This window comes from Staurois parvus, unplaced genomic scaffold (genome assembly GCF_062004578.1).
Source record: "Staurois parvus isolate SC_StPar_1 unplaced genomic scaffold, SC_StPar_1.0 ptg000027l, whole genome shotgun sequence".
NCBI classification, from domain to species: Eukaryota; Metazoa; Chordata; class Amphibia; order Anura; family Ranidae; genus Staurois; species Staurois parvus.
Genome location: NW_028317823.1, coordinates 5,091,461 through 5,119,351, shown reverse-complemented (window position 1 = coordinate 5,119,351; position 27,891 = coordinate 5,091,461). Strand labels below are relative to the sequence as shown.

The 27,891-nt window shown below is 41.8% G+C and overlaps 1 protein-coding gene across 3 annotated transcripts in view; it reads right to left on the bottom strand.

Annotated features, from left to right (window-relative positions):
* Positions 1-20,362, bottom strand: part of NOX4 (NADPH oxidase 4) — a 352,340-nt gene extending 331,978 nt beyond the window's left edge. The window contains exons 1-2 of one of the 3 annotated variants that reach the window (XM_089656614.1): positions 19,882-20,362; positions 17,618-17,713 (exon numbers count right to left, since the gene is read on the bottom strand). In XM_089656614.1, the coding sequence (XP_089512740.1) occupies positions 17,618-17,713; positions 19,882-19,938 (153 nt within the window). In that variant the 5' untranslated portion in view covers positions 19,939-20,362. The remainder of the gene's footprint in view (positions 1-17,617; positions 17,714-19,881) is intronic. The other 2 variants (XM_089656605.1, XM_089656621.1) reach the window with 2 other exon arrangements.
* Between the last annotated feature and the right edge of the window lie 7,529 nt (positions 20,363-27,891).

Here is a 27,891-nt window from a genome sequence, read left to right as displayed (position 1 = left end):
AGAATGAAAAGAAGAAGAAGAATGAAAAGAAGAATGAGAAGAATGAAAAGAAGAATGAAAAGAAGAATGAGAAGAATGAAAAGAAGAAGAAGAAGAATGAAAAGAAGAAGAAGAATGAAAAGAAGAATGAAAATTAGAAGAAGAATGAAAAGAAGAAGAAGAAGAAGAATGAAAAGAAGAATGAAAAGAAGAAGAAGAAGAATGAAAAGAAGAATGAAAAGAAGAAGAAGAAGAAGAATGAAAAGAAGAAGAATGAAAAGAAGAAGAAGAAGAAGAATGAAAAGAAGAAGAATGAAAAGAAGAATGAAAAGAAGAATGAAAAGAAGAAGAATGAAAAGAAGAATGAAAAGAAGAAGAAGAAGAATGAAAAGAAGAAGAATGAAAAGAAGAAGAAGAATGAAAAGAAGAAGAAGAAGAATGAAAAGAAGAAGAATGAAAAGAAGAAGAAGAGGAATGAGAAGAAGAATGAAAAGAAGAATGAAAAGAAGAATGAAAAGAAGAAGAATGAAAAGAATAATGAAAATAGAAGAAGAAGAATGAAAAGAATGAAGAAGAATGAAAAGAAGAATGAAAAGAAGAAGAATGAAAAGAAGAATGAAAAGAAGAATGAGAAGAATGAAAAGAAGAATGAAAAGAATAAGAAGAAGAATGAAAAGAAGAAGAAGAAGAATGAAAAGAAGAAGAATGAAAAGAAGAAGAAGAATGAAAAGAAGAAGAATGAAAAGAAGAAGAAGAATGAAAAGAAGAAGAATGAAAAGAAGAATGAAAAGAAGAAGAAGAATGAAAAGAAGAATGAAAAGAAGAATGAAAAGAAGAATGAAAAGAAGAAGAAGAATGAAAAGAAGAAGAATGAAAAGAAGAAGAATGAAAAGAAGAATGAAAAGAAGAAGAAGAATGAAAAGAAGAATGAAAAGAAGAAGAAGAAGAATGAAAAGAAGAATGAGAAGAATGAAAAGAAGAATGAAAAGAAGAAGAAGAAGAATGAAAAGAAGAATGAAAAGAAGAAGAAGAATGAAAAGAAGAAGAATGAAAAGAAGAAGAAGAATGAAAAGAAGAAGAATGAAAAGAAGAATGAAAAGAAGAAGAAGAAGAATGAAAAGAAGAAGGAAAAGAAGAATGAAAAGAAGAATGAAAAGAAGAATGAAAAGAAGAAGAAGAAGAATGAAAAGAAGAATGAAAAGAAGAATGAGAAGAAGAATGAGAAGAATGAAAAGAAGAATGAAAAGAAGAAGAAGAATGAAAAGAAGAATGAAAAGAAGAAGAAGAATGAAAAGAAGAAGAAGAAGAATGAGAAGAAGAATGAAAAGAAGAATGAAAAGAAGAATGAAAAGAAGAATGAAAAGAAAAATGAGAAGAATGAAAAGAAAAATGAGAAGAATGAAAAGAAGAAGAAGAAGAATGAAAAGAAGAATGAAAAGAAGAAGAAGAAGAATGAAAAGAAGAAGAATGAAAAGAAGAATGAGAAGAAGAATGAAAAGAAGAATGAAAAGAAGAAGAAGAATGAAAAGAAGAAGAAGAAGAAGAATGAAAAGAAGAATGAAAAGAAGAATGAGAAGAATGAAAAGAAGAATGAAAAGAAGAAGAAGAAGAATGAAAAGAAGAAGAAGAGGAATGAAAAGAAGAAGAAGAGGAATGAAAAGAAGAAGAAGAATGAAAAGAAGAATGAAAAGAAGAAGAAGAATGAAAAGAAGAATGAAAAGAAGAAGAAGAAGAATGAAAAGAAGAAGAAGAAGAATGAAAAGAAGAATGAAAAGAAGAAGAAGAAGAATGAAAAGAAGAAGAAGAAGAAGAAGAATGAAAAGAAGAATGAAAAGAAGAAGAAGAATGAAAAGAAGAAGAAGAATGAAAAGAAGAATGAAAAGAAGAAGCAGAAGAATGAAAAGAAGAAGAAGAATGAAAAGAAGAAGAAGAATGAAAAGAAGAATGAAAAGAAGTAGAATGAAAAGAAGAAGTAGAAGAATGAAAAGAAGAAGAAGAATGAAAAGAAGAAGAAGAAGAATGAAAAGAAGAATGAGAAGAAGAATGAAAAGAAGAAGAAGAATGAAAAGAAGAATGAAAAGAAGAATGAAAAGAAGAATGAAAAGAAGAAGAAGAAGAAGAAGAAGAATGAAAAGAAGAAGAAGAATGAAAAGAAGAAGAATGAAAAGAAGAATGAAAAGAAGAAGAATGAAAAGAAGAATGAAAAGAAGAAGAATGAAAAGAAGAAGAAGAAGAATGAAAAGAAGAAGAAGAAGAATGAAAAGAAGAATGAAAAGAAGAAGAAGAATGAAAAGAAGAAGAAGAATGAAAAGAAGAATGAGAAGAAGGAAAAGAAGAAGAAGAATGAAAAGAAGAATGAAAAGAAGAAGAAGAATGAAAAGAAGAATGAAAAGAAGAAGAATGAAAAGAAGAAGAAGAATGAAAAGAAGAATGAGAAGAATGAAAAGAAGAATGAAAAGAAGAATGAAAAGAAGAAGAAGAAGAATGAAAAGAAGAAGAAGAATGAAAAGAAGAATGAAAATTAGAAGAATGAAAAGAAGAAGAAGAAGAAGAATGAAAAGAAGAATGAAAAGAAGAAGAAGAAGAATGAAAAGAAGAATGAGAAGAAGAATGAGAAGAAGAATGAGAAGAAGAATGAGAAGAAGAATGAAAAGAAGAATGAAAAGAAGAATGAAAAGGAGAAGAAGAAGAATGAAAAGAAGAAGAAGAAGAATGAAAAGAAGAATGAAAAGAAGCAGAAGAAGAATGAAAAGAAGAAGAAGAAGAATAATGAAAAGAAGAAGAAGAAGAAGAAGAATGAAAAGAAGAATAATGAAAAGAAGAAGAAGAAGAAGAATGAAAAGAAGAAGAAGAAGAATGAAAAGAAGAAGAATGAAAAGAAGAAGAAGAAGAAGAATGAAAAGAAGAATGAGAAGAAGAATGAGAAGAAGAATGAAAAGAAGAATGAAAAGAAGAATGAAAAGAAGAATGAAAAGAAGAATGAGAAGAATGAAAAGAAGAATGAAAAGAAGAAGAAGAAGAATGAAAAGAAGAATGAAAAGAAGAATGAAAAGAAGAAGAAGAATGAAAAAAAGAAGAAGAAGAATGAAAAGAAGAAGAAGAAGAAGAATGAAAAGAAGAATGAAAAGAAGAAGAAGAATGAAAAGAAGAATGAAAAGAAGAATGAAAAGAAGAAGAAGAAGAATGAAAAGAAGAATGAAAAGAAGAATGAAAAGAAGAAGAAGAAGAATGAAAAGAAGAATGAAAAGAAGAATGAAAAGAAGAAGAAGAAGAATGAAAAAAAGAAGAAGAAGAATGAAAAGAAGAAGAAGAAGAAGAATGAAAAGAAGAATGAAAAGAAGAAGAAGAATGAAAAGAAGAATGAAAAGAAGAATGAAAAGAAGTATGAGAAGAAGAAGAAGAAGAATGAAAAGAAGAAGAAGAAGAATGAAAAGAAGAATGAAAAGAAGAAGAAGAAGAATGAAAAGAAGAAGAAGAAGAATGAAAAGAAGAAGAATAAGAAGAAGAAGAATGAAAAGAAGAAGAAGAAGAAGAATGAAAAGAAGAAGAAGAAGAATGAAAAGAAGAATGAAAAGAAGAATGAAAAGAAGAATGAAAAGAAGAAGAAGAAGAATGAAAAGAAGAAGAAGAAGAATGAAAAGAAGAATGAAAAGAAGAAGAAGAATGAAAAGAAGAATGAAAAGAAGAAGAAGAAGAATGAAAAGAAGAATGAAAAGAAGAAGAAGACTGAAAAGAAGAAGAAGACTGAAAAGAAGAAGAAGAAGAATGAAAAGAAGAAGAAGAAGAAGAAGTAGACTGAAAAGAAGAATGAAAAGAAGAAGAAGAATGAAAAGAAGAAGAAGAAGAATGAAAAGAAGAATGAAAAGAAGAAGAAGATTAATGAAAAGAAGAAGAATAAGAATGAAAAGAAGAAGAAGAAGAATGAAAAGAAGAATGAAAAGAAGAAGAAGAAGAATGAAAAGAAGAAGAAGAAGAAGAATGAAAAGAAGAAGAATTCCAGTACAGCAAAAAGTGTATCTGCAGAGAGCTCCACTATTTCTGACAGTTCTCTGACAGTTCCTTCACATTTACAGCGGTTGAAACATTGTATCTATTTATTTCCGAATAAAAACATCTGTATCCTAAATGGAAACAAATAGATACAATGTTTCAACCGCTGTAAATGTGAAGGAACTGTCAGAGAACTGTCAGAAATAGCGGAGCTCTCTGCAGTGACACTTTTTGCCGGCTGATCGGGGAAAATTCGATTCGTGCATCCGAAGTTTGCTAAAATTCGGATTCGGTGCGAATCGAATTTTTCCTAATATTCGAAACGAATTCCACTTCGCCAAGTTCGATTCGCTCATCTCTATTCATAACGTACAGCTATTTTTAGACATAACTTTTTAAGTCACATTTACTTTACACCAGTTATACACTATTCTGATTTTTTTGGGGACACACTTGTCCTCCCTTTTTTAGGACACTGGTTGAAAGATTTAGTGTAGTATAACAATTTTGTTAAAGCAAAATAACAAAATAAAAATAAATAGCCCATTACAGAATACAATAAAATCAGTTTTTGCTGCAATAATCACCTTCAGTTACAGCCTGGTCACATCGGGTGTGACTTGGCATGCCATGCGACTTGCAAATCGTAGACCAAGTCGCACCCTATTGTTCATTATTAGAGCAGTCAGATCGGTGTGGTTCCGACTTGGTTGGAGCGGCACTGATTTCTAAAGTAGTGCATGCACTACTTTTGGTGCAATTTGCATAGACATCTGTGTCAGATGTCTTGCAAATTGCACCTGAAATTGACAGGTCACCCGATTTTGAAATCATGCGACTTCACTGTAAGTCGCACAATTTCAAAAACAGCTTTGATGTGACCGGGGGCCTAACCTCCCTAGCGGTATGATTATGTCCATATTTCTGTGCTCAAAGCGGAACTTTTTTTGCATGGAAATATGTAGTTTTTTTATTGTAGGCCTGTAATTTTTAGGAATAACTCACTGAAATCTGTCCGAACAAGAGTCTAGTAAACATCCCGCGTAGGATAAAACTTGAAACACAAAATCATAAATTATAATTTAATAAATAATAATAATCAAAATATTAATAAATTTAATTCAATAATATAATCAAACCAAAAACACTGAAATTTGAAATATAGCGCCAAGTTCGCACATCGCTGAGCAAAGTCGCAAAATTGTTTTCAGTGTCTGATGACGAATTTCCCCACAAATCATTATCACTCAATTCTGCAAGTAGTTCTAATTTACTATCGCTGTTCTCTAGCCGGTCTAAAACCGCTTTTGACCAAAAGGGACGCTTTTTGAACGCCATGGACATTTCTAAGTTTTCAGGCAGAAAGAACAGTAAATTTGCCGCCGTTCCGGCCCCCGTACGTCCCGACGCTTGCAGGGACCGGAACACAGAAGCCAGATGCCGGCATTGGCCGGAGGAGATGGCCTGGGACGCTGCAGGGGACACATCGTGGGAGCGAAGGACAAGGTAAGCGCTGCAGGGAATCCCTGAGCAACACCGCATGGTAAGCCCGAGCTACACTCGGGAATACCGCCAGGGAGGTTAAGAGATTTCCCTCGCAGTTCTTGCCACTAGATGCTGTCTGCAAATCAGCATATTTTAAGCCATTTCCTCTGAGCTCCTCACCCTGAACCCACCCCAGCCTGGGACTGGACAATGAAAAGAGAAGCACCACAGTGAGGAGTTCATCTCTCTGTCACTCTGCCTTCTCTTCCAGCTCTTTGTCAGTATGTGAACTAATATTCCTCACATACTCCAGCCCTTCTGTACAGAGACTGCAGAAGGCCAATGTCATGTCAAACTCAGGTAATTACATTGCTTTTATTAAGGCCTCGTGCACACTGAACATTTTTGCTAGCTCTCTTAGTTGCCTTTCCTCCTGGCAGCAGTGTTTTGGCAAAAACTGCCTGATGCATGGGCATTAATTCATTTCATTGGCCAGAATAATAATTTATCCTGGTTAATGAAATACATGAATACTCAATCACTAAACACACTTATGCATCAAGGGTTGTTTATGATAAAATGCACTGCTCCTAGACTCCCTGGCAGTGGTCTGCCTCTAAACACCTACACTATATTGCCAAAAGTATTAGGACACCCCTCCAAATCAATTGGATTCAGGTGTTCCAATCACCTCCATGGCCACAGGTACATAAACTCAAGCACCTAGGCATGCAAAATGCTTCTACAAACATTTGTGAAAGAATGGGTCGCTCTCAGGAGCTCAGTGAATTCAAGCGTGGTACTGTGAAATGTTGCCACCTGTGCAATAAGTCCATCCGTGAAATTTCCTTGCTACAAAATATTCCACGGTCAACCTCCAAACTTCATGTGGCCCTCAGATTAGCACAGCAGTGCACAGAAGTTGCCAGCTGCCTGCAGAGTCAATACCTACAGACTTCCAAACTTTGTGTGGCCTTCAGATTAGCACGACAACAGTGCATAGGGTGCTTCATGGAATGGGTTTCAATGGTTGAGCAGCTGCATCCAAGCATTACATCACTAAGTGCAATGCAAAGCATCAGTGGTATAAAGTACACCACCATTGGACTCTAGAGCAGTGGAGACGTTTTTTTTGAAGTTACGAATCACGCTTCTCTGTTTGGCAATCTGATGAACTTGTCTGGGTTTGGCAGTTGCCAGGAGAACGGTACTTGCCTGACTGCCTTGTGCCAAGTGTATAGCTTGGTGAAGGGGGGATTATGGTGTGGGGTTGTTTTTCAGGGGTTGGGCTTGGCCTCTTAGTTCCACTGAAGGGAACTCTTAAGGTGTCAGCATACCAATACATTTTGGACAATTTCATGCTCCCAACTTTGTGGGAACAGTTTGGGGATGGCTCTTTCCTGTTCCAACATGGCTGTGCACCAGTGCACAAAGCAAGGTCCATAAAGACATGGATGAGCGAGTTTGGGGTGAAGGAACTTGACTGGCCTGCACAGAGTCCTGACCTCAACCCGACAGAACACCTTTGGGATGAGTTAAAGGAGAGACTGCGAGCCAGGCCTCCTCATCCGACATCAGTGCCTGACCTCACAAATGCACTTCTGGAAGAATGGTCAAACATTCCCATAGACACCCTCCTAAACCTTGTGGACGGCCTTCCCAGAAGAGTTGAAGCTGTTATAGCTGCAAAGGGTGGGCCTACGGACTAAGACTGGGATGTCATTAAAGTTCATGTGCATGCAAAGGCAGGCGTTCCAATACTTTTGCCAATATAGTTACAGTATGTGTGCATGGACACAAAGGCTAACATGGAGGGGTGTTTAGCGGCAGAAAAAAAAGCCAGAAGTCTAAATGCAGAGTCAAAAACATCCAATGTGCATGAGACCTAAAATAAATAAATGTAAAGATGTACTATTAATTACAAAGTTGCATGGTTATATGTCTATATGCCTAGATTTAAGCTTTAACCCATTTGCAGCCAGAGACAGGTTTTTTTTTATTTGTTTACCTGTTAAAAATCATTTCTGATTTTCTGAAAGCAGAAACCCTAGAGAATAGAATAGTAGTAGTTCAAATGTTTTGATATAACAAGATATCAGTGGAACGGTTTAGAAAACTCAAAATTTCAGTACAAAATTACACTAAGGTTAATTTTAGGACACAAACGCAATAAAGTAACCAATTTTTTGTAAAATCTAAAACTGCAGAAAACTTCAGTACCCTATATTTTCCATGGGCAATGTTTTAAAAGCCCCTACAGGTCACCAGTTTAGAGTGAACAGTGAATAAAGGCCCTAGAATTATTTCTTTTGCTCTGGGGTGTACGGTGATATGTAACTTGTGTAGCACAATCAACGTTTTCCTGCATAAGTGCCCCCAAAACGTGCATCTACTTTCGTATGTGGGGTGTGGGGGTAGGTGGTTAAAAATTTGGGGGGAGGGTATTTTAGGTGGGTGGAAGTTTAATTTTTTACACTTTTTTTATTTCTTCTTTTTCTCAAAATTTTTTTTTCATTACATAGGGGACAAAAGTGATGATTTTTTGGTCACAGGTTCTCTTTAAGGAGACATTAGGTTACCTAACAGATCTGTCCTCCAAAAAGCTGATGGAATGCAGATCCAATGACATGGGGACCTGGAAGGAACATTTTACATGACGCTTCCGGGTCAGTAAGAGGAAGGAAAGTCTTTTTTTAGATTTTTTTCCCCTTTATTTAAACCTGGTCATTTATGGAGTTACGCACTTCTTGTGCCTGGGTGGCTACGCACTCTCCTCCACTATATCTTTAGAGGGAACCATGGTTGTCACACAGGCTGGACTTGAAACATGTCTGCATTTGTTCATCTCCATTACATGGAGGATTTTTAGTTTAAACATTAAAAAACAAATTAGCCAGTAACTTTGCTTTTGTGTAAAAAAACTAAATATATCAAATAAAATTAAAAAAAAAAAATATATATATATATATATATATACACACACAAGCCATGTTATACAGTAATTTAAGGTTAATAAAAATTAGCTTTCCTTTTCAATCTGGAGCAGCTGTAATTTTAGCTAAAATTCATTATGGCAACCTGGAGGCCTTCTGTACACCAGGCATCAATAAATGGCAGACCATGGTCCAGATACGGACAGAGTCACTGTCTTATCTTTATCACTGAGATTATTCTGGTGGGCGGGAGCAGGTTCTGCCAAAGTGGTTTTAAAGGCTGAAGGTTTTTTACCTTCATGCATTCTATGCAGCTTCCCCCGTGCCCCCCGTCCCAATACTTACCCAAGCCCCATCTCCATCCAACGATGTGCAGGAGAGCCTTGGCTCTCCCAGCTCTCTCCCTCTTCATTGGCTGAGACACAGCAGCAAGAGCCATTGGCTACTGCTGTTGTCAATCACAGCTAGTGAGGAGGGAGCAGGGGGCGGGACTGAGCCACATATGAGCCACGAGTGCAGTTTGCTCAGGGAGGCAATCATCAAGGAGGAGCTCCAGCGGGGAACCCAAGAAGAAGAGGATCGGAGCTGCTCTGTGCAAAACCATTGTTAAGAGCAGGTAAGTATGATGTGTTTATTATTTTAAATTAAAAAACTTATTAGGATCACTTTAACTTTTCAAGTTAATCAGAAGGGGATTGGCTGCTAGAACGCAGGGCAGTCCTAGCAACAAGTCTTCAACTTGCCAATATGAAAAACGGGCTTTAAATGGCACATTTTTATAGAGATCTACACATCAGGCCAAAAAAAAAGGGACAGCTGAGGAGGAAAGAGGAACATAGGCATTTGGCAGCAAAAGAACAGTTGACCAGGGGACAGTTTGGAGCTATGAAAAATCACACAGATGCATGATGTGAAGCCATATGTATAAGCCCAGTACTAAGATATATTACAGAAAAACAAAGAAATTGACAACAGATGCTCCAACTTTACATAATAGCATCTTACCAATGTCAGTCCAATAGCTGAACAGCTGCTATTGATGTTAGGTGAGTGTCAGATAATAGGCTGACTCACTTTTGTCTCTTGGGGCTACCCTGGCTACCAGCCAGCCTCGTATCCTGGATTTAATGATTATACCGCAAGCCTGACATCATGATCTAACACAAGGCTTCTGTAAACAAAATCTGGAAACAGGAAGAAATGTAATGTTCCCTTATATAAAACAATTACTGCCTTTTCAAGTCTTACTCACAGGGCAGTATCTTTTCTTAAAACCCAACTGAACAATCAGTTTAAATCCGCTAAATACATTCTAGGGAAATAACTAAAGGGGTTTAAAGGCCAGCACAGTGGCTAAATGGTTAGCACTTCCACCTGGCAGTATTAGGGTCCTTGGTTCAAATCCCAACCGCAGCACCACCTGCCTGGAGTTTGCATGTTCTCCCTGTGCCTGCATGAGTTTCCTCCCACACTCCAAAGACATGCTGGTAGGTAAAATTTGCTCCTGTCTAAATTAGCCCTAATATGTGTATGTATGAATGTGAGTTAGGGATCTTAGATTGTACACCCCTTGAGGGTCAGGAACTTATGTAAATGAACAATATATACAGTATGTACAGCACTGCATAAATTGACAGCGCTATATAAGTACCATAAATAAAGTTTTTGGGCTCATACTCCAAAGACACTTTAAAAACGCTCCACCTCTTGGCCCTACAGTTCAGAGCCACAGCCTAGGAAGAAAAGTTTGTAAGCTGCCAGAGTGCTGTAGAGAAGGACCCTTGATCTTAGTGTGGAAGCAGTGGTCTCTCTGGAGAGGTTCAGGACACCCCCTGCTGAATCAGACCTATAGCTGTACAAGGCTCATGCTCCCTGCCGATTGTAGAGCCCTAGTTTTCTAGAGTTGGATGCCTGGCCTCTACTGTGTGCTGTAGTGATATATAGTATGTGATGTAAGGAACTGTAGAAGGCAGAGTAAGACCAGACATTTAGCACTCCCCAAAGTGCATCAGATGCAAAAGACTCTGGTAGCGGAATATTTTCAGGAAGGAAAGATAAGCAGTATGGGAAGCAGAGCACGTATAAATAGCCTTTTGCAGGCAACATTTTATAAAAATGAAATTTAGATAGTGATAAAGTCCATTTAGGGTAAACACTGTATAATACCAGAAAATACATCCCATTGACAGCCATAGTGAGGGGCCCTTCTCCCACTAATAGGACTTCACTAACCATCAATATTAAGAATGCATCTCCACTGACCACCAAGGTAAAAGAACATTTCTCCACTGATAACCAAGGTAACAAGACATTTATCCACTGGCCATGAGTAAAGGGAGACTTCTCCACTGATCACCAGTGTAAGGGAATACTTTTCCACTGACCCTTAATGTAAGGGTGCACTACATTGACCACCAATGCATGGGGACACTTCTCCACAAATCCCCAATGTAAAGGGGCACCTCTCCACTGACTGCCAATGTAAGAGGGCATTTCTCCACTGACCACCTGTCAGGGCTCCCAGGTGTGACCAGAGATGTGTGACTGACGCAGGGAAACGCAGACCTCAGATATGTTATAAACAATATAATTTATTAACACTAACAATACAAACATAAACGCAGTGCAATACTAAAACATAATACAGTGCAAACAAACCAAACCAAACCACCCACAGATAACAGTACATACAAGCAAGCGTTGTCAGGCAGGCCGGGTCAATATCAATAGGGCAGGTAGGTACAGGGGGAGCAAGCGGAGATTGGTCAGGGTCACAAGCCAGGGATCAGAACAGGTAGCAAGCAGCGTGGTACAGAGGGTCAGACAGAGGGATGGTCAGGAGCGAGCCGGGATCAGAGCAGGAGAAGTCAGCAGCGGTTCAGAAACAGGATGCAGGACAGAAACAGGATGCAGGACAGAAACAGGATACAGGGCCCAGGACAAACACACACCAAGGCAGAGTCTGTGGGTCTGGCCATCCCTTAAATACCCCAGCATAATCAGTTACAGGTGTTAGCTGGCTGCAAAGTTGAGTCTCTGATTGCTGGGAACACCCGCTGGCCAGCCCTGGTACTGCAGATCAAAAGGCAGGTGAGTCCCACCATAGCTGGCCAGTCCATTCCTGACAGTACCCCCCCCCTCAAGGAGCGGCCTCAGGACGCTCCAAACAGTCCTAGCTGGGAAAAATGTTTCACCGCCCGGGTCTGGTAACTGGCGGGATATCAAAGACTGGCACACCGGGCAGGTCTCCGGGCAGCGGTACACCGGGCAGAGGCACATCGGGCTGGACTCCGGGCAGAGGCACATCGGGCTGGACTCCGGGCAGAGGCACATCGGGCTGGACTCCGGGCAGAGGCACATCGGGCTGGACTCCGGGCAGAGGCACACCGGGCAGAGGCACACCGGGCAGAGGCACACCAGGCAGAGGCACATCGGGCTGGACTCCGGGCAGAGGCACATCGGGCCGGACTCCGGGCAGAAACACATCGGGCCGGACTCCGGGCAGAGGCACATCGGGCTACCAGGCGAAGCAGCAGGCAGCGGGCCACCAGGCGGAGCGACAGGCACCGGGCCCCCGGGCGGGGCGACAGGCACCGGGCCCCCGGGCGGGGCGACAGGCATCGGACCCCCAGGTGGGGCGACAGGCATCGGACCCCCAGGCGGGGCGACAGGCATCGGACCCCCAGGCGGGGCGACAGGCATCGGACCCCCAGGCGGGGCGACAGGCATCGGACCCCCAGGCGGGGCGACAGGCCTCGGACCCCCAGGCGGAGCGGCGGGCGCCGGACCCACAGGCGGAACTACAGGTCTCGGGCCCTCAGGCGGAGCGACAGGCATCGGACCCCCAGGCGGGGCGACAGGCATCGGACCCCCAGGCGGGGCGACAGGCCTCGGACCCCCAGGCGGGGCGACAGGCATCGGGCCCCCAGGCGGGGCGACAGGCATCGGACCCCCAGGCGGGGCGACAGGCATCGGGCCCCCAGGCGGGGCGACAGGCATCGGGCCCCCAGGCATCGGGCCCCCAGGCGGAGCGGTGGGCGCCGGACCCCCAGGCGGAGCGGCGGGCGCCGGACCCCCAGGCGGAGCTACAGGTCTCGGGCCCTCAGGCGGAGTGGCGGGCGCCGGACCCCCAGATGGAGCGACAGGTCTCGGGCCCTCAGGCGGAGCAACAGGTCTCGGGCCCCCAGACGAAGCGGCGGGCACCGAGTCACCAGGCACGACAGTGGGCACCGAGTCGTCTGGCAAGACTGCGGGCACCGAGTCAACTGGCGGAACAGCGGGCATCGAGTCAACTGGCGGAACAGCAGGCACCGAGTCGTCTGGCAAGACTGCGGGCACCGAGTCGTCTGGCAAGACTGCGGGCACCGAGTCGTCTGGAAAGACTGCGGGCACCGAGTCGTCTGGCAAGACTGCGGGCACCGAGTCGTCTGGCAAGACTGCGGGCACCGAGTCATCTGGCAAGACTGCGGGCACCGAGTCGTCTGGCAAGACTGCGGGCATCGAGTCAACTGGCGGAACAGCAGGCACCGAGTCGTCTGGCAAGACTGCGGGCACCGAGTCGTCTGGCAAGACTGTGGGCTCCGAGTCAACAGGCACGACAGTGGGCACCGGGTCATCAGGTATGACAGCGGGCACTGGGTCACCAGGCATCAGGTCATTTGGCTTGCCAGCGGGCACCGCGTCATCTGGCAAGGCAGTGGGCACCGGGTCACCAGGTATGACAGCGGGCTCTGAGTCAATTGGCACGACAGCGGGCACTGGATCAGGTACCGGATCATCTGGATCAACAGCGGGCATCGAGTCAACTGGCCTAATAGGATCGTCGGGCTGGATCAGTTCATCATGCTGAGTAGCGGCATCAGGCTGAATGCAGGCATCAGGCTGAGTAGAGGCTTCAGGCTGAGGAGAGGCTTCAGGCTGAGGAGAGGCTTCAGGCTGAGGAGAGGCATCAGGCTGAGGAGAGGCATCAGGCTGAGGAGAGGCTTCAGGCTGAGGAGAGGCATCCGGCTGAAGAGAGGCATCCGGCTGAAGAGAGGCATCCGGCTGAGTAGAGGCTTCAGGCTGAGTCACGGAAGGCAGGTTCACCGGTTTGGATACTGGCAGGATGGTCAGGAGTGAGCCGGGATCAGAGCAGGAGAAGTCAGCAGCGGTTCAGAAACAGGATGCAGGACAGAAACAGGATGCAGGACAGAAACAGGATACAGGGCCCAGGACAAACACACACCAAGGCAGAGTCTGTGGGTCTGGCCATCCCTTAAATACCCCAGCATAATCAGTTACAGGTGTTAGCTGGCTGCAAAGTTGAGTCTCTGATTGCTGGGAACACCCGCTGGCCAGCCCTGGTACTGCAGATCAAAAGGCAGGTGAGTCCCACCATAGCTGGCCAGTCCATTCCTGACACCACCAATGTAAGGGAGCACTTTTCCACTGACCAATAATGTAAGAGAATGTTTCTCCAATGAACACCAATTTAAGGAAACGTTTTTCCACTGACCACCTATATAAGGCTACAATAGACTGATCACCAATGTAAGGGGACATTTCTTCTAAGAAGCCACTTTTCTGAGTACCACTGACTAAAAACATAAAGGGCACATCTCCACTGACCACCGATGTAAGGGAGCACTTCTTCACTGACCACCAATTATAGTTTGGACCTTCTCAACTAGCCACCAATGTAAGGAGGCACTTTTCAACTGACTGCCAATATAAAGGGGCACATCTCCACTAACCACTGTTATAAGGGAGCACTTCTCTGCTGCCCATCACTAATAGTTTGCCTTTGTCCAATAACTACCAATGTAAGGAGGTGCTACATTGGCTTCAAAAGTAAGAGGGCACTACACTGATCACCATTGTAAAGTGATACTAAACTGACCATCAATGTGAGAGGGCACTTCTCAACTGAATACCGATGTAAGAGAACATGTAAGGGGCACTGCACTAATCAATAATATAAGGGAAATTTCTCCAATAATCACCATTATAAGGGGCATTTCTCCACTATTCACCAATGTTAGGGTCACTTCTCCACTGATTATTAATGTAAGAATCATTTCTCCACTAATCACCAATAAAGGGTCACTTGTCCACTAATATCCAAAATAATGGTCACTTCTCCACTAATTACCGATATAAGGGTCACTTCTCCACTAATCACAGAAATAAGGGGCACTTCTCCACTAATTATCAATGTAAGGGGCACTTCTCCTCTAATCACCAATATATGAGGCACTTCTCCACTAATCACTAATACAAGGGGCACTTCTCCACTAATCACCAATGTAAGGGAGCACTTCTCCACTAATCACCAATGTAAGGGAGCACTTCTCCACTAATCACCAATGTAAGGGAGCACTTCTCCACTAATCACCAATGTAAGGGGGCACTTCTCCACTAATCACCAATGTAAGGGGACACTTCTCCACTAATCACCAATGTAAGGGGGCACTTTTCCACTAATCACTAATGTAAGGGTCACTTCTCCACTACTCACCAATATAAGGGGCATTTATCAACTAATCACCAATGTTAGGGTCACTTTTCCACTAATTACCATTGTAAAGGGCACTTCTCCTCTAATCACCAATATAAGGGGCACTTCTCCACTAATCACCAATATAAGGGGAACCTCTCCACTAATCACCAATATAAGGGGCACGGCTCCACTAATTACCATTGAAAGGGGCACTTCTCCAATAATCACCAATATATGGGGCACTTCTCCACTAATCACCAATATATGGGGCACTTCTTTGCTAACCACCAATATAAGGGACGCATGTCCACTAATCACCAATGTAAGGGGGCACTTTTCCTCTAATCACCAATATATAGGGCACTTCTCCACTAATCACTAATGTAAGGGGCACTTCACTAATCAACAATGTAAGGGGAACTTCTCCACTAATCACCAATGTATGAGGCACTACCCTGACTGCTAATAAAGGAGACACTTTCCACTGACCACCAATGTAAGGGGCACTACAATTGTCACTGCCTTTACTGGTCATTATCATTATTTTGTCATTATGAATCCTCTTATTACACGTGTTTTTTTCTACGACAAAAGTTATACTGTAGTGATTGACTTGCGTCAAACTGTCCTGTGTTTTTTTTTTTCCAATACCTCCATCTGGCATACGTGTATACAGATGTCCTCAGATGGAGATTTTTGAGTTTTGTGTTACGGATCTCAATGCAGTGCATGTTTACACATTTGTGTCTCTATTGAAAACAATGCAGCTGTTTTGAGGTCTGTAAATAAGAAGAACCCCTGTAAATGCATTTTTTACAGACATGACAGCATGGATTCATGAAAGACAGAAGTTCTCAAACAAATCTGATTTCTTTTTATGAGGGAGTGAGCAAAACCTTGGACAGAGGGGTGATGATGGACGTGGTATACTTGGATTTTGTAAAAGCGTTTGACACAGTTCCCCACACACGGCTAATGTGTAAGGTAAAGTCTACAGGCTTGGAAAAATCTGTATGTAAATGGATTGAAAACTGGCTAAAAGATCGTATTCAAAGAGTAGAGGTTAATGATTCATACTCTGAATGGTCTAGGGTTGTCAGGGGTGTACCTCAAGGTTCAGTGTTGGGACCCTTACTTTTTAATCATTTATAAATGATATAGGGTCTGGGATTATAAATCCCATTTCAGTTTTTGCTGATGACACCAAGCTGTGCAGTGGAATAACGTCCTTACAGGATGTCTCCAATTTACAAGCCGACCTCAATGCACTGTTTAATTAGGCAACTACGTGGCAAATGAGGTTTAATGTTGATAAATGTACTTGGGGGCCAAGAATATGCATGCATCATACATACTAGGGGGGTACAACTGGGGGAATCAATGGTGGAGAAGGATCTGGGGGTTCTGGTAGATCACAAGCTTAATAATGGCATGCAATGCCAAGCTGCAGTTTCTAAAGCGAGCAAAATCCTCTCTTGTATTAAAAGAGGTATAGACTCCAGAGAGAGAGATATCATATTACCCCGGTACAAATCATTAGTATCACCTCATCTGGAATATGCAGTTCAGTTTTGGGCACCAATTCACAAAAAGAACATTGGGGAACTGGAGAAAGTGCAGAGAAGGGCAACCAAACTGATAAGAAGCATGGAGGAGATCAGCTATGAGGAAAGATTAGAGGAACTGAATGTATTCTCTCTTGAGAAGAGGAGATTAAGGGGGGATATGATCAACATGTATAAATACATCAGTGGTTCATATAGTGAACTCGGTGTAGAGCTATTCACCCTGAGACCATCACAGAGGACAAGGGGGCACTCTTTATGTTTGGAGGAAAAGAAATATAATCTCCAAACACGGAAAGGTTTCTTCACACTAAGAGCTGTGAAAATGTGGAATAGACTCCCTCAAGAGTTGGTTCTGGCCAGCTCAGTGGATTGCTTCAAAAAGTCCTGGATTCTTTCTTAGATACACAGAATATAACTGGGTACTAACATTTATAGGTAAGGTTGATCCAGGGAATAACCAGATTGCCTCACGGGGGATCAAGAAGGAATTTTTTTCCCAGCAGGAGCAAATTCTATCATGCTTTGCTGGGCTTTTTTGCCTTCCTCTGGATCAACTGTGGTGTAGGATTATAACTTTTTTTTCTATGGTTGAACTGGATGAACTTTTGTCTTTTTTTTCAGCTAGACTAACTATGTACCTATGAGAATGAGGCCTTATGTTTATTACTGAAAATCACTTTGTCGTATAAAAGGGCAAGGTGTCAAAAATGAGCTACCATAAGTGTCAAATATGCTCAGTACAGCTTTATTTTTTTCCTAAGGGTTTTTTTAGTCTTTTAAATGCCCAGCTTCTCTTTTTAAAAATCCCTGTTTATTCTGGAATGATTGGACACAGAGTGTGTGGAGATGAAGTACAAACATGCTGGCCTTTTTAAGTTAGTGCTAAGTGGACTATACATCTATCCTACCTGCCCAGAGACTAATTGAAACCCCAGGCTTCCTCATTCCATGGTCTGACTACAGAGCAGCTCCAGTAAGGAGGCAGGGCAATCTGTCACTTCATTCATAGCCTGCCAGAGGCTGCCTCAGCTAAGCAAACGACAGCTTTTGTTCTTAGCCTGTCAGTTTTTCCACTCTAGCAGGATCATAGCATGTGTCTCTATCGGAGTAAGCCCAGAGTGAGCGTAAATACATGTCACAAGTCTTCCCCAAAAAGAAAAAAAAATTCCTCTGTGACTGCTTACCCCCAGCATCTGGTGCAAGTAATAGTACTGCGGACTACTGTAGTACAGCGTGAATGTCTTCCAAAATAGCCAGGCATTGAGAGAAAGCCAGGAAAACTGTTAAAGTAAAAGAAAAAATAGAGGTAAGAAAAGGGACTTTGTTAAAAAAACAGTTTGAGCTCTCAGCTGTTCAAATAGCTGAATACACATTCAGTATAATACATATGTATAGGAGCATTTTCTCAAAGTATATATAAAGCCAAAAGCTTTTGTGTCCTTTTTGGAGAGAATAGTTAAAAAACTGTAAAATACCTGTCTCTTGTAGTGATGTAGGGGCCAATTGGAGAATGACAGTGCTTGGCAGGGGACAGGGAAATTGACATTCCCAGAAGTGTCAAATTCTACAAGATCTTTCGCCAATGGTTCGTCTTCACTTTGCAAAGATCAGGAACATAATTATATAGCTTCACCTAGGACCAATGTAATTGTGCTTATGTCATACTTGGTGGATCCCTCTGGAAGCTTCAGATTTCACAGGATCTTCAGCCAGCAGTTTTTCTTCACTTTTTATAGAGATTGGCAGCATGGGCAGCAGAAGAGCTTGAGTGCTCCATATTTATCACTTTTTTTTTTACATATTTACGCATATGTCATACCTGGTCAAACCCTGTGAAAATGTCAAATTCTACAAGATCTTTAGTCAGTGGTTCCTCTACACATTTGCAGAGATTGGCAGCATGGGCAGCAGAAGAGCATGAGTATTTCCTGTCAATGGCTTATTTTGCTTAGGTACATTGGTCCAGCTTGGACCAATGTAGCCATGCATATGTCATACCTGGTCGATTGCTGTGCAAGTGATACATTTTTCTGGATCTTTAGCCAGTGGTTCTTCTTCACTTTTTACAGAGATTGGCGGCATGAGCAGTAAAAAAGCCATACGTATTTCATATTTAGCACTTTTCTACATAGTTACACAGGTCTAGCTTGGGCCAATGTAATCATGTCTATGTCATAACTGGTGGATCCCTTTGGAAGCGTCAAATTTTACAAGATCTTTAGTCATTGGTTCCTCTACACATTTGCAGAGATTAGCAGCATGGGCAGCAGAAGAGCATGAGTATTTCCTGTCAATGGCTTATTTTGCTTAGGTACATTGGTCCAACTTGGACCAATGTAGCCATGCATATGTCATACCTGGTCGATTGCTGTGCAAGTGTTACATTTTTCTGGCTCTTTAGCCAGTGGTTCTTCTTCCCTTTTTACAGATTGGTCGCATGAGCAGTAAAAATGCCATAAGTATTTCATATTTAGCACTTTTCTACATAGTTACACAGGTCCAGCTTTGACCAATGTAATCATGTCTATGTCATAACTGGTGGATCCCTGTGGAAGCGTCAAATTTTACAAGATCTTTAGCCAGCGGTTCTTCTTTACTTTTTACAGATATTGGCGGCATAGGCAGCAAAAGAGCATGAGTATTCCATATTTATATCTTTTTTTACATAGTTACATAGGTCCACCTTGGACCAATTAAACATTCATATGTCATACCTGGTAGATCCCTATGGTAGTGTAAAATTTTACAGGATCTTTAGTCAGCGGTACTTCTTCACTTTTTTTTACATAAATTGGCAAAATGAGCAGCAGAAATGCATGAGTATGTTTATAACTTGGTTTACATAGTTACATGCCACTTGGACAACCTCCTCTGTTCACAAAGCAGCAGGGCAGTCGCTCGGCACAGTACCCAAAAACCAAAGGCAATCACTATACTAGCAGTGCCTACTACATTAATTTCCAGCTTCCACAGGGATCTTACAGATAAGGCACATGTTTAGTTACATCAGCCCAAGCTTGACTAATGGAACAATGCAAAAATAGCCATTCCTGGAATTCAGCTTTAACACAACACAGAAGTGTAAAGGGAGGCAATAAAGAAACATGCAGAAAAAAAACTTCACAAAAATCCCAGAACAAGCCTGTTCCTGCAGTAATCTATTTAACCTCATTGCCTTTGTGGAACTGATGCCTTCTACATATGGTCCTGTAGAATGTGTTTGTATGTTTTCTAATGATGCTTTCCTTTCTTCTACGGTCTGTTGGATACTATACTTCTTAAAAAAAGAATTTGAAAAAAAAAATCCCAGCACCAAATCCACAATCCCCGAAAGTATCCCTTAGGAGTCAGCAGGAAACTGAGCAGTAACAACGATAGCAGTGGAGATTAATTTGCTATATTTAGAGAAATGTTTGCCAGCAGATTATAAAGTAGAAATGGATCTCACCAGAAAGAGGTGCTTTAGTCCTTCATTGGACAGCCAGCTGTGACAAGGTAAAGCCATCCTTGGTGTTGAGCAGCTGCAGCATACACACTCCACAAAGGTCAATGTAGTACCTCCAGCAGTCCAGAGCTTCCTGTCCTCTCCTCTATGCTCTTCATGACTATATAGTCTTAGCACTCCCTACTAACTCACCATCCTAAAGGCTCAGTGTGGTTAATGATCTGAGACAGCCTGCCCAGGGTCAGGACTTGGTGACTGTACACAAAAGAAGTCTCAAAACTTTTCCAGGAGTTCTGTGATCAGCAGAGGAAAACTTTGTCCAAACTTTTTAGAAGTCTTCTAAAGTTCTGTAGCTGGTGACAGTTACCATGTGTGGTTCATTGCCTTCCTGCGCTGAATGGTTCACACAGCTTTAAATGCTAACAGACACATTATGCATGAGTTCATTCTATATCTGTAGATTCCTGTCGCTTTTCCTTTCAGAGATTCTCTAACAAAGAGGGATTAGGAGAGGGGGGTTGCCAGCTACAGTGGCCCCGAGGGCTCAGTTTTTTGCAGATGTTTGCATTCTTCTTAAAAAAGGCTCATTTGTTGAAGAAAGTGAGTATTAAATACACAATTGTAGTATGCTGTAAGAACAATAAAAAGATTCTTGTAGTAGACTGATGATGAATATTGAGATTTATTGCTATATATTTAAGAATGTACTTTATATTTCAAGGCCAAAGGTCAAAAGTAATTAATATTATGAATTACAATATCAAGACAATTAATTATCCATATTTTTAAAGATTTTCTTTGGTTTCCTATTTTATAATATGTTGTATGTAATTCCATATTAGTTTTGTTTATGGTCTTTCTTTTTTTGTATAGCTGAAATGTAATTTTTTTTAAATGAAAAAAAAATATTTTTAATTCATTTTATAAAAAGACAATGGATCAAAGCGCAGTAAAGAACCATCCGTATGAGGAAAAATAGTACATATGCCTGAACACCCCACTGCTGCCGTGCTAGCACATATAGTGAACCAATAGCTTATCAAAAGAAACAGCGCTGTGAGAGTGGCTACAGTTGAACCTCACTGGGAGGTGTACCTTTATTGTAATACCAGTTGGTATGAATCACAAGGAATGCAAGGAATGCCTGGGCCAGGATGGATGGGCCGTCCACTGTGATATGGATGGTATGAGACAAGGGGTTCCCCTGTCACTGGTGATAGACCACGTGTCCGTGGCTTCCCGGAATGACATCACTGCGGTCTACATAGGATGCGGGAGGGAGGATCCATTGCTGGAACTCAAGCCAAGATGGAGGCCGGTAACCTGGACAACGCGTTTCGTGTGCATGTGCCTTTTCAAGTCCTTGTTGTTGGATCCCGCTTCCTCCGTAGACGCCGCGGTCACGTGGTCCAGTGACAGGAGAACCCCTTGTCTCATACCATCCATATCAGAGCAAATGGGATGTCCATCCTGGCTCAGGCATTCCTTATGATTCATACCACTGGTATTACAATAAAAGTACACCTCCCAGCGAGGTTCAACTGTAGCCACTCTCACAGCACTGTTCTTTTTGTTAAGCTATTAATTCATTTTATACATGTCTTATTATTTGTTTAAACTGGGCGAAACTTTTTTTTTTCATTTTGGATGGAGCAAGGGAGGGTTACAACGCTTGCCACAATTTTTATCGCCATCATTGTTCCATTGCGAAGATTTTTCTTCACTTCCTGTCCCCAACAGGAAGCGAGAAATCCCTGCAAATTAAAGTGGTTCTAAAAGCTGAAGTTTTTTTACCTTCATGTATTCTGTGCATGAAGGTAAAAAAACCTTCTGTGTGCAGTGGCTACCCCATCCCCCCAATCCTTAACTGAACCTCCTCCGATCCAGCAACGTTCTTTCTGTCTGGGGACTCTTCCTCCTTATTGGCTCCAGCTGCTGTCAATCACAGCCAGTGAGCCAATGAGGAGAGTGGGGGTGGAGCTGAGACAGGGCTCTATGTGTCTTATGTACGCATAGAGCTGCAGCTCGGTGATGAGCATGCAGTAGTGCCCCCAGGGTGAGAAAGCTTTCCCTGGGGGCACTGATCGATAGGGAGGAGCCAAGAGCACCAGCGGAGACCTGAAATGAAGAGGATCTGAGCTGTTCTGTGCAAAACCACTGCACAGAGTAGGTAAGTATAGACATTTTTGTTATTAAAAAACAAAACAAAAAAACAAACCTTTAGGGGTTTATTTACTAAAGTTGGTTCACTTAGAATCTTGTGCACTTTTGCATGGAAACCAATCAGCTTCCAGGTTTTATTCCTAAAGCTTAATTGAACAAGCTGAGGTTAGAAGCTGATTGGCTACCATGCACAGGTGCATGAGGTTCTGAGTGAACCAGCTTTAGTAAATCTCCCCCTTAGTGTCACTTTAAGGCAATTCATTGGGGCCCCCCACATGACCAGAACTATCCCCTTTATTACTTTTCTAGAGACAACCCAAAATTTGGGATTTTTCCTTTACTTTTACTTTCAAGCCGAAAAGTAAACAGAACAAATAGAGAGGGCAAATCTCCCTAACAGACAGCAAAAAAAAAAAAACTGACAGGTGTTCTAATTCATCTTCACCAATATAGCATTACATATTATAAAATTAAAAAAAAGAAAAGCATTAAGAAATTAAAAAATACTATGAATACTTAAAGGAGATGTATGGCCAAAGTTCTTACACCCATTTTTCTCCTGTGGATCACAGGAGTGTACTTAGTTCTTCACCTCTGTGACCCAGATAAAGTCGGCAGCGGGCAAAAGTCCGCTGTCAGCTGATGTCACAGAGACAGGCCAGGCTCTGCAGGGATCCCGACAATAATGTCAGAATCCACTCAGATGCCTGACAGGCAGCTGTCTCAGCTTGCTTCTAGGAGTCTGAGCCAGCTGCTCCCACCCCCTCCACAGTCAGTGAGCACTGGAGGGGCAGAGCAGAGCACAGAGCTGGTGATTGTCACCACTGTGTTCTCAGAGCGGAGTCGGGAACTAAGTGATCAGCTGTCTTTGATCGCTCAGTCCGCACTGTGGAGCATTGGATTGATGCTGCAGCCATTTATATGAGTATGTATGTTTATTATTTTATATTCCTGCACTTCTCTTTAAATTCCCTCAGTATTTGAAAGTGTTACTAAACCCAGGATCCTGCATTCACTATATCTGGTCTCCCATAGTACACACAACATGGAAATGCAATTATTTTAGTAAATATAAATTGCTAAATATCTTTCCTCATCAGCAGTTAGATCAGTCTTGTGACTTCTAACAGTGTCCAGCAGAGCACTGGTTAAAGCTTGTAGGAGGAGTTTCCTTTCTCCCCGATTGTCCTATGAGGCTGCATAACCCCTGACTCTCTGTCTGGACAGCGCTGATTGGCCCTATGCTGAGCACATGCACTCTCCCAAGAAAAAAAAAATCTTTAGCAATACACACCAAACTGAGCATGTGCAGCTTTTCCCCAAGGCTCTGTTCTATCAGAAGATGATTTGGGGACAGTATAAGAAGGGGAGAATCAGAGAAGACAGGATCAAACAGCCTTTTTACACAATGCGGAGGCTTTACCCATTAGGTTCCACAGTGAGTATAACAAGCATGCTTTACTGCATATACAGACTGATTTTACTGTTGTGGGTTTAGTAACACTTTAATATAAAATGTTAAAGCAGAACTTGGCTGTATCCAATCGCCACATACTGAAAATGCATTTTTAGTCATGGCTATCTTGAGTAAGGGCAGATGAGTCATGTAGCATCCATTTCCTGAATCCATCTGCCCTTAGCTCCGGCATGCAGGCAGGAGGGTGTGCTTAGCTAAGAAAGACCCTCCTTCCCTCCACCAAATAAAAAAAAAATGCCCATGAAGACTCCTGGGATGTATGCTATCATTTGGCCTTGAACAGAGAGCCGGTGATCGCTCCTTCTTACAGGCGGTGGGGGATAGACGTAGAATCCACCTAAGTTACCATGATTGTTTGTTTTTTTTTGTAAAGCTGGACATCTCTGTTAAACATATAGGAATAAGTCTTGAAGGCAATTATTGATTACAGATGCAATGTTTTTAAAGCTGTTTATCTTGATGTCCAGTATCATCACCAGCCTTTGGAAATTAGCTCCTCAAACTTGAATCCATTAAATGATCCATTTTTTAAACCTGTTCAATTTTGTTAAAATCCTGGAGTGTTGTGAAGTTCAAATTTAACTACCTAATAACATTTTAAAGCAAATCCGTGTTCAAGAAATCTTTTGAAAACTAATAGATTGTCCATAGTAGGCACCCTAAGGAATGTACCTAATGCAGATGTTTGCAAACCACCAGTTTGGACCCCAAAAAACACGACATGGAGATTGATGACATGCCCTTAGTCCACCCAACAATGAAATGATGTTACTTGGAAGTGGTGACAGGGGTGACTAGCTCTATGCAAACATTGACTTTCAAAAATAATTGACATGTGAGAGTGATTCCTTGATTCCAATTTCTTCTGCCCCTTTCTTTTCTGTAAAATATGGCTTCAAAAATGGTGCATTGGTGTATATGACTCCAGCAATGGTGCATTGGTGTATATGGCTTCAACAATGGTGCATTGGTGTATATGGTTCCAACAATGGTGCATTGGTGTATATGGCTCCAGCAATGGTGGATTGGTGTATATGGCTCCAGCAATGGTGCATTGGTGTATATGGCTCCAGCAATGGTGGATTGGTGTATATGGCTCCAACAATGGTGCATTGGTGTATATGGCTCCAGCAATGGTGCATTGGTGTATATGGCTCCAGCAATGGTGCATTGGTGTATATGACTCCAGCAATGGTGCATTGGTGTATATGGTTCCAACAATGGTGCATTGGTGTATATGGCTCCAGCAATGGTGGATTGGTGTATATGGCTCCAGCAATGGTGCATTGGTGTATATGGCTCCAGCAATGGTGCATTGGTGTATATGGCTCCAGCAATGGTGCATTGGTGTATATGGCTCCAGCAATGGTGCATTGGTGTATATGGCTCCAGCAATGGTGCATTGGTGTATATGACTCCAGCAATGGTGCATTGGTGTATATGACTCCAGCAATGGTGCATTGGTGTATATGGCTCCAACAATGGTGCATTGGTGTATATGGCTCCAACAATGGTGCATTGGTGTATATGGCTCCAGCAATGGTGCATTGGTGTATATGGCTCCAACAATGGTGCATTGGTGTATATGGCTCCAACAATGGTGCATTGGTGTATATGGCTCCAACAATGGTGCATTGGTGTATATGACTCCAGCAATGGTGCATTGGTGTATATGGCTCCAACAATGGTGCATTGGTGTATATGGCTCCAACAATGGTGCATTGGTGTATATGGCTCCAACAATGGTGCATTGGTGTATATGGCTCCAACAATGGTGCATTGGTGTATATGACTCCAGCAATGGTGCATTGGTGTATATGGCTCCAACAATGGTGCATTGGTGTATATGGCTCCAGCAATGGTGGATTGGTGTATATGGCTCCAACAATGGTGCATTGGTGTATATGGCTCCAGCAATGGTGCATTGGTGTATATGGCTCCAACAATGGTGCATTGGTGTATATGGCTCCAGCAATGGTGCATTGGTGTATATGGCTCCAGCAATGGTGCATTGGTGTATATGGCTCCAGCAATGGTGCATTGGTGTATATGGCTCCAGCAATGGTGCATTGGTGTATATGGCTCCAACAATGGTGCATTGGTGTATATGGCTCCAGCAATGGTGCATTGGTGTATATGGCTCCAACAATGGTATATTAATTAATGGATATCTTTGAAACTGTTTAAAATAGGTTTTAATTTACAAGTGTGGTTTTTGGGATAATAATTTTTTGCACTTATAAAAAAATATTACATTTTCCTACATATACTGTATATATTCATTTAAAATATATGCACCAGGAAGACTCACCTGTAGTGATTATTTACCTAGATGGGCTGATCATTCTGTTCTTATAAATTATTTTTGTGAATTTCTTTGGTAGATTTATTTAAAAGAAATGTGAGTCTTATTGCAACTTTCGTCCACTTTTGAACTTGGCTCCTCATTAGAGCAGTAGTCATGCCTACAGCTATATTCTGCTAATTGGAGGGCTCTATCATTTGCAGGTAATGATGTCTACATTTAGAGGTCTTTACATGTCACAGAGATTCTATTGATCGTGAATAGTTATGGCTGCAGCCTCCAGCATTACAAAACATCTCATTTTATCACACAGGAAGTTTGGTCATGTGACCCGTCTGGGGGTCTCTTTGAACAAGGGGATGGTGCTAACACTTGTCACATCTTCAGCACTTAGATCTCTGTGGGAATCATTCTTTGGTTACCTTGTAGTGTGAAGTACTAATTCCAGCTGGACATGCCAGGTGCAGTTTATAAAACAGAACTGAGGCAACCACACATTTCAGTAATAGCCGTAATGATTATTTGCTGAGTAAACACAAAGTCTGAAGTGTTCACTGTTATTGAGTATTCATTCAGTAGTTATGAATACTAGGCTATTGCCCCGAAATATGTAAAGCCTACTCTGGGTAGTAATAAAATAGTTAAAATTGTGTTCTCCTTATTCCCAGGCTATGAAGAATATAGTGCCCATTTTTCAATTTTTGCCATTCTCAACTAGGGTTCCTCCACAGGCTGCTATGGGGTTCTTTGAGCTGTGTCTTGTTAACCTTCCATTTGATGGTGCCTGGATAGTACCATGTCCAATTCTACTTGGCAAAGCCAAGGCATGACACCAGCAGTGTGGGTAGTAATAAAATAGTTAAAACTGTGTTCTCCTCATTCCCAGGCTATGAAGAATATAGTGCCCATTTTTCAATTTTTGCCATTCTCAACTAGGGTTCCTCTACAGGTTGCTATGAGGTTCTTTGAGCTGTATCTTGTTAACCTTCCATTTGATGGTGCCTGGATAGTTCCATGTCCAATGCTACTTGACAAAGCCAAGGCATGACACCAGCAGTGTTTTTAGCTGTCGGTAATGGTGGCATTTTGACCACCATTTCACGGGGAGCATTCTTCCCAATGACCACCAATGAACAGGGGTTCGCTGAGACCCAAAAATGATTTCAAGTATTCGTTTGAGGGAAACTTTGTTCTAAAGGATAGGCTAAGTAATACTTAGCTGAATCCACTGTTCCACGGTTTCCCTTTCCTTCGGCACTGTTTGTAACAACTAGTCTCTAGAACCAATTACCGTGTTGGTCTTAAACTGAGCTTGTTGCTGCCAACATCATATCATACAATGCTTGACCAGCAGGCACATCCTATTCTTAAGACACAGCTGCTAGTCCTGCAGCCTAAAATATATTCAAGCCTTAAGCCAGCCATACATGGATCAGAATTCAGCTGGTTCAGCAGGGACCAGCCAAATTTTGATCCATGTATGGGCGGGCTGGTTGTACACAAGTTGATTGATAGAACTGGCCTGTTGGAAAATATTTTTTCGATCACTGATGCCAGCTGTAGTCAGCGGCGCTGACCAGTGTATTCTGACAATGGGGAAGTCCCGCTGGTGTCAGAAAAAAATAAGTAGGTGGGAGGGATTCCCCCATCCACATCAAGTGTATGGATGGGACAATCAAATCATTTTCATTCAACTAACTGGTTGAATGAAAAAAAATTACTCACCAATGAGGCTACAGTGAGCACGTGCAGCTACATTCACGCCTGAGCAGCGCATCAAGTTTTTTGCTGCGTTTTTTTGGTGTGTCTTTCATACAACAGCATAAAGCAGTCCATTCACTTGAGTCAAGCCTTTTTTGTGATATGAATTTCCTGTGCAAGAATACTCCGGACTGCTACCTGCATTTGGGGTGCCAATAACAAATAATGGCACCACAAGTTCAATGCACGTCTTACCATGTTTTTCAAGAGTTTCTATAAGTGTTTTCCTGGAACGCTTAGGTGTGAATGCAGCTTAAGAAAAGAGCTCAGTGGGGAACTTTTCTTTGGAAAGCCTGTACTTTGCGGT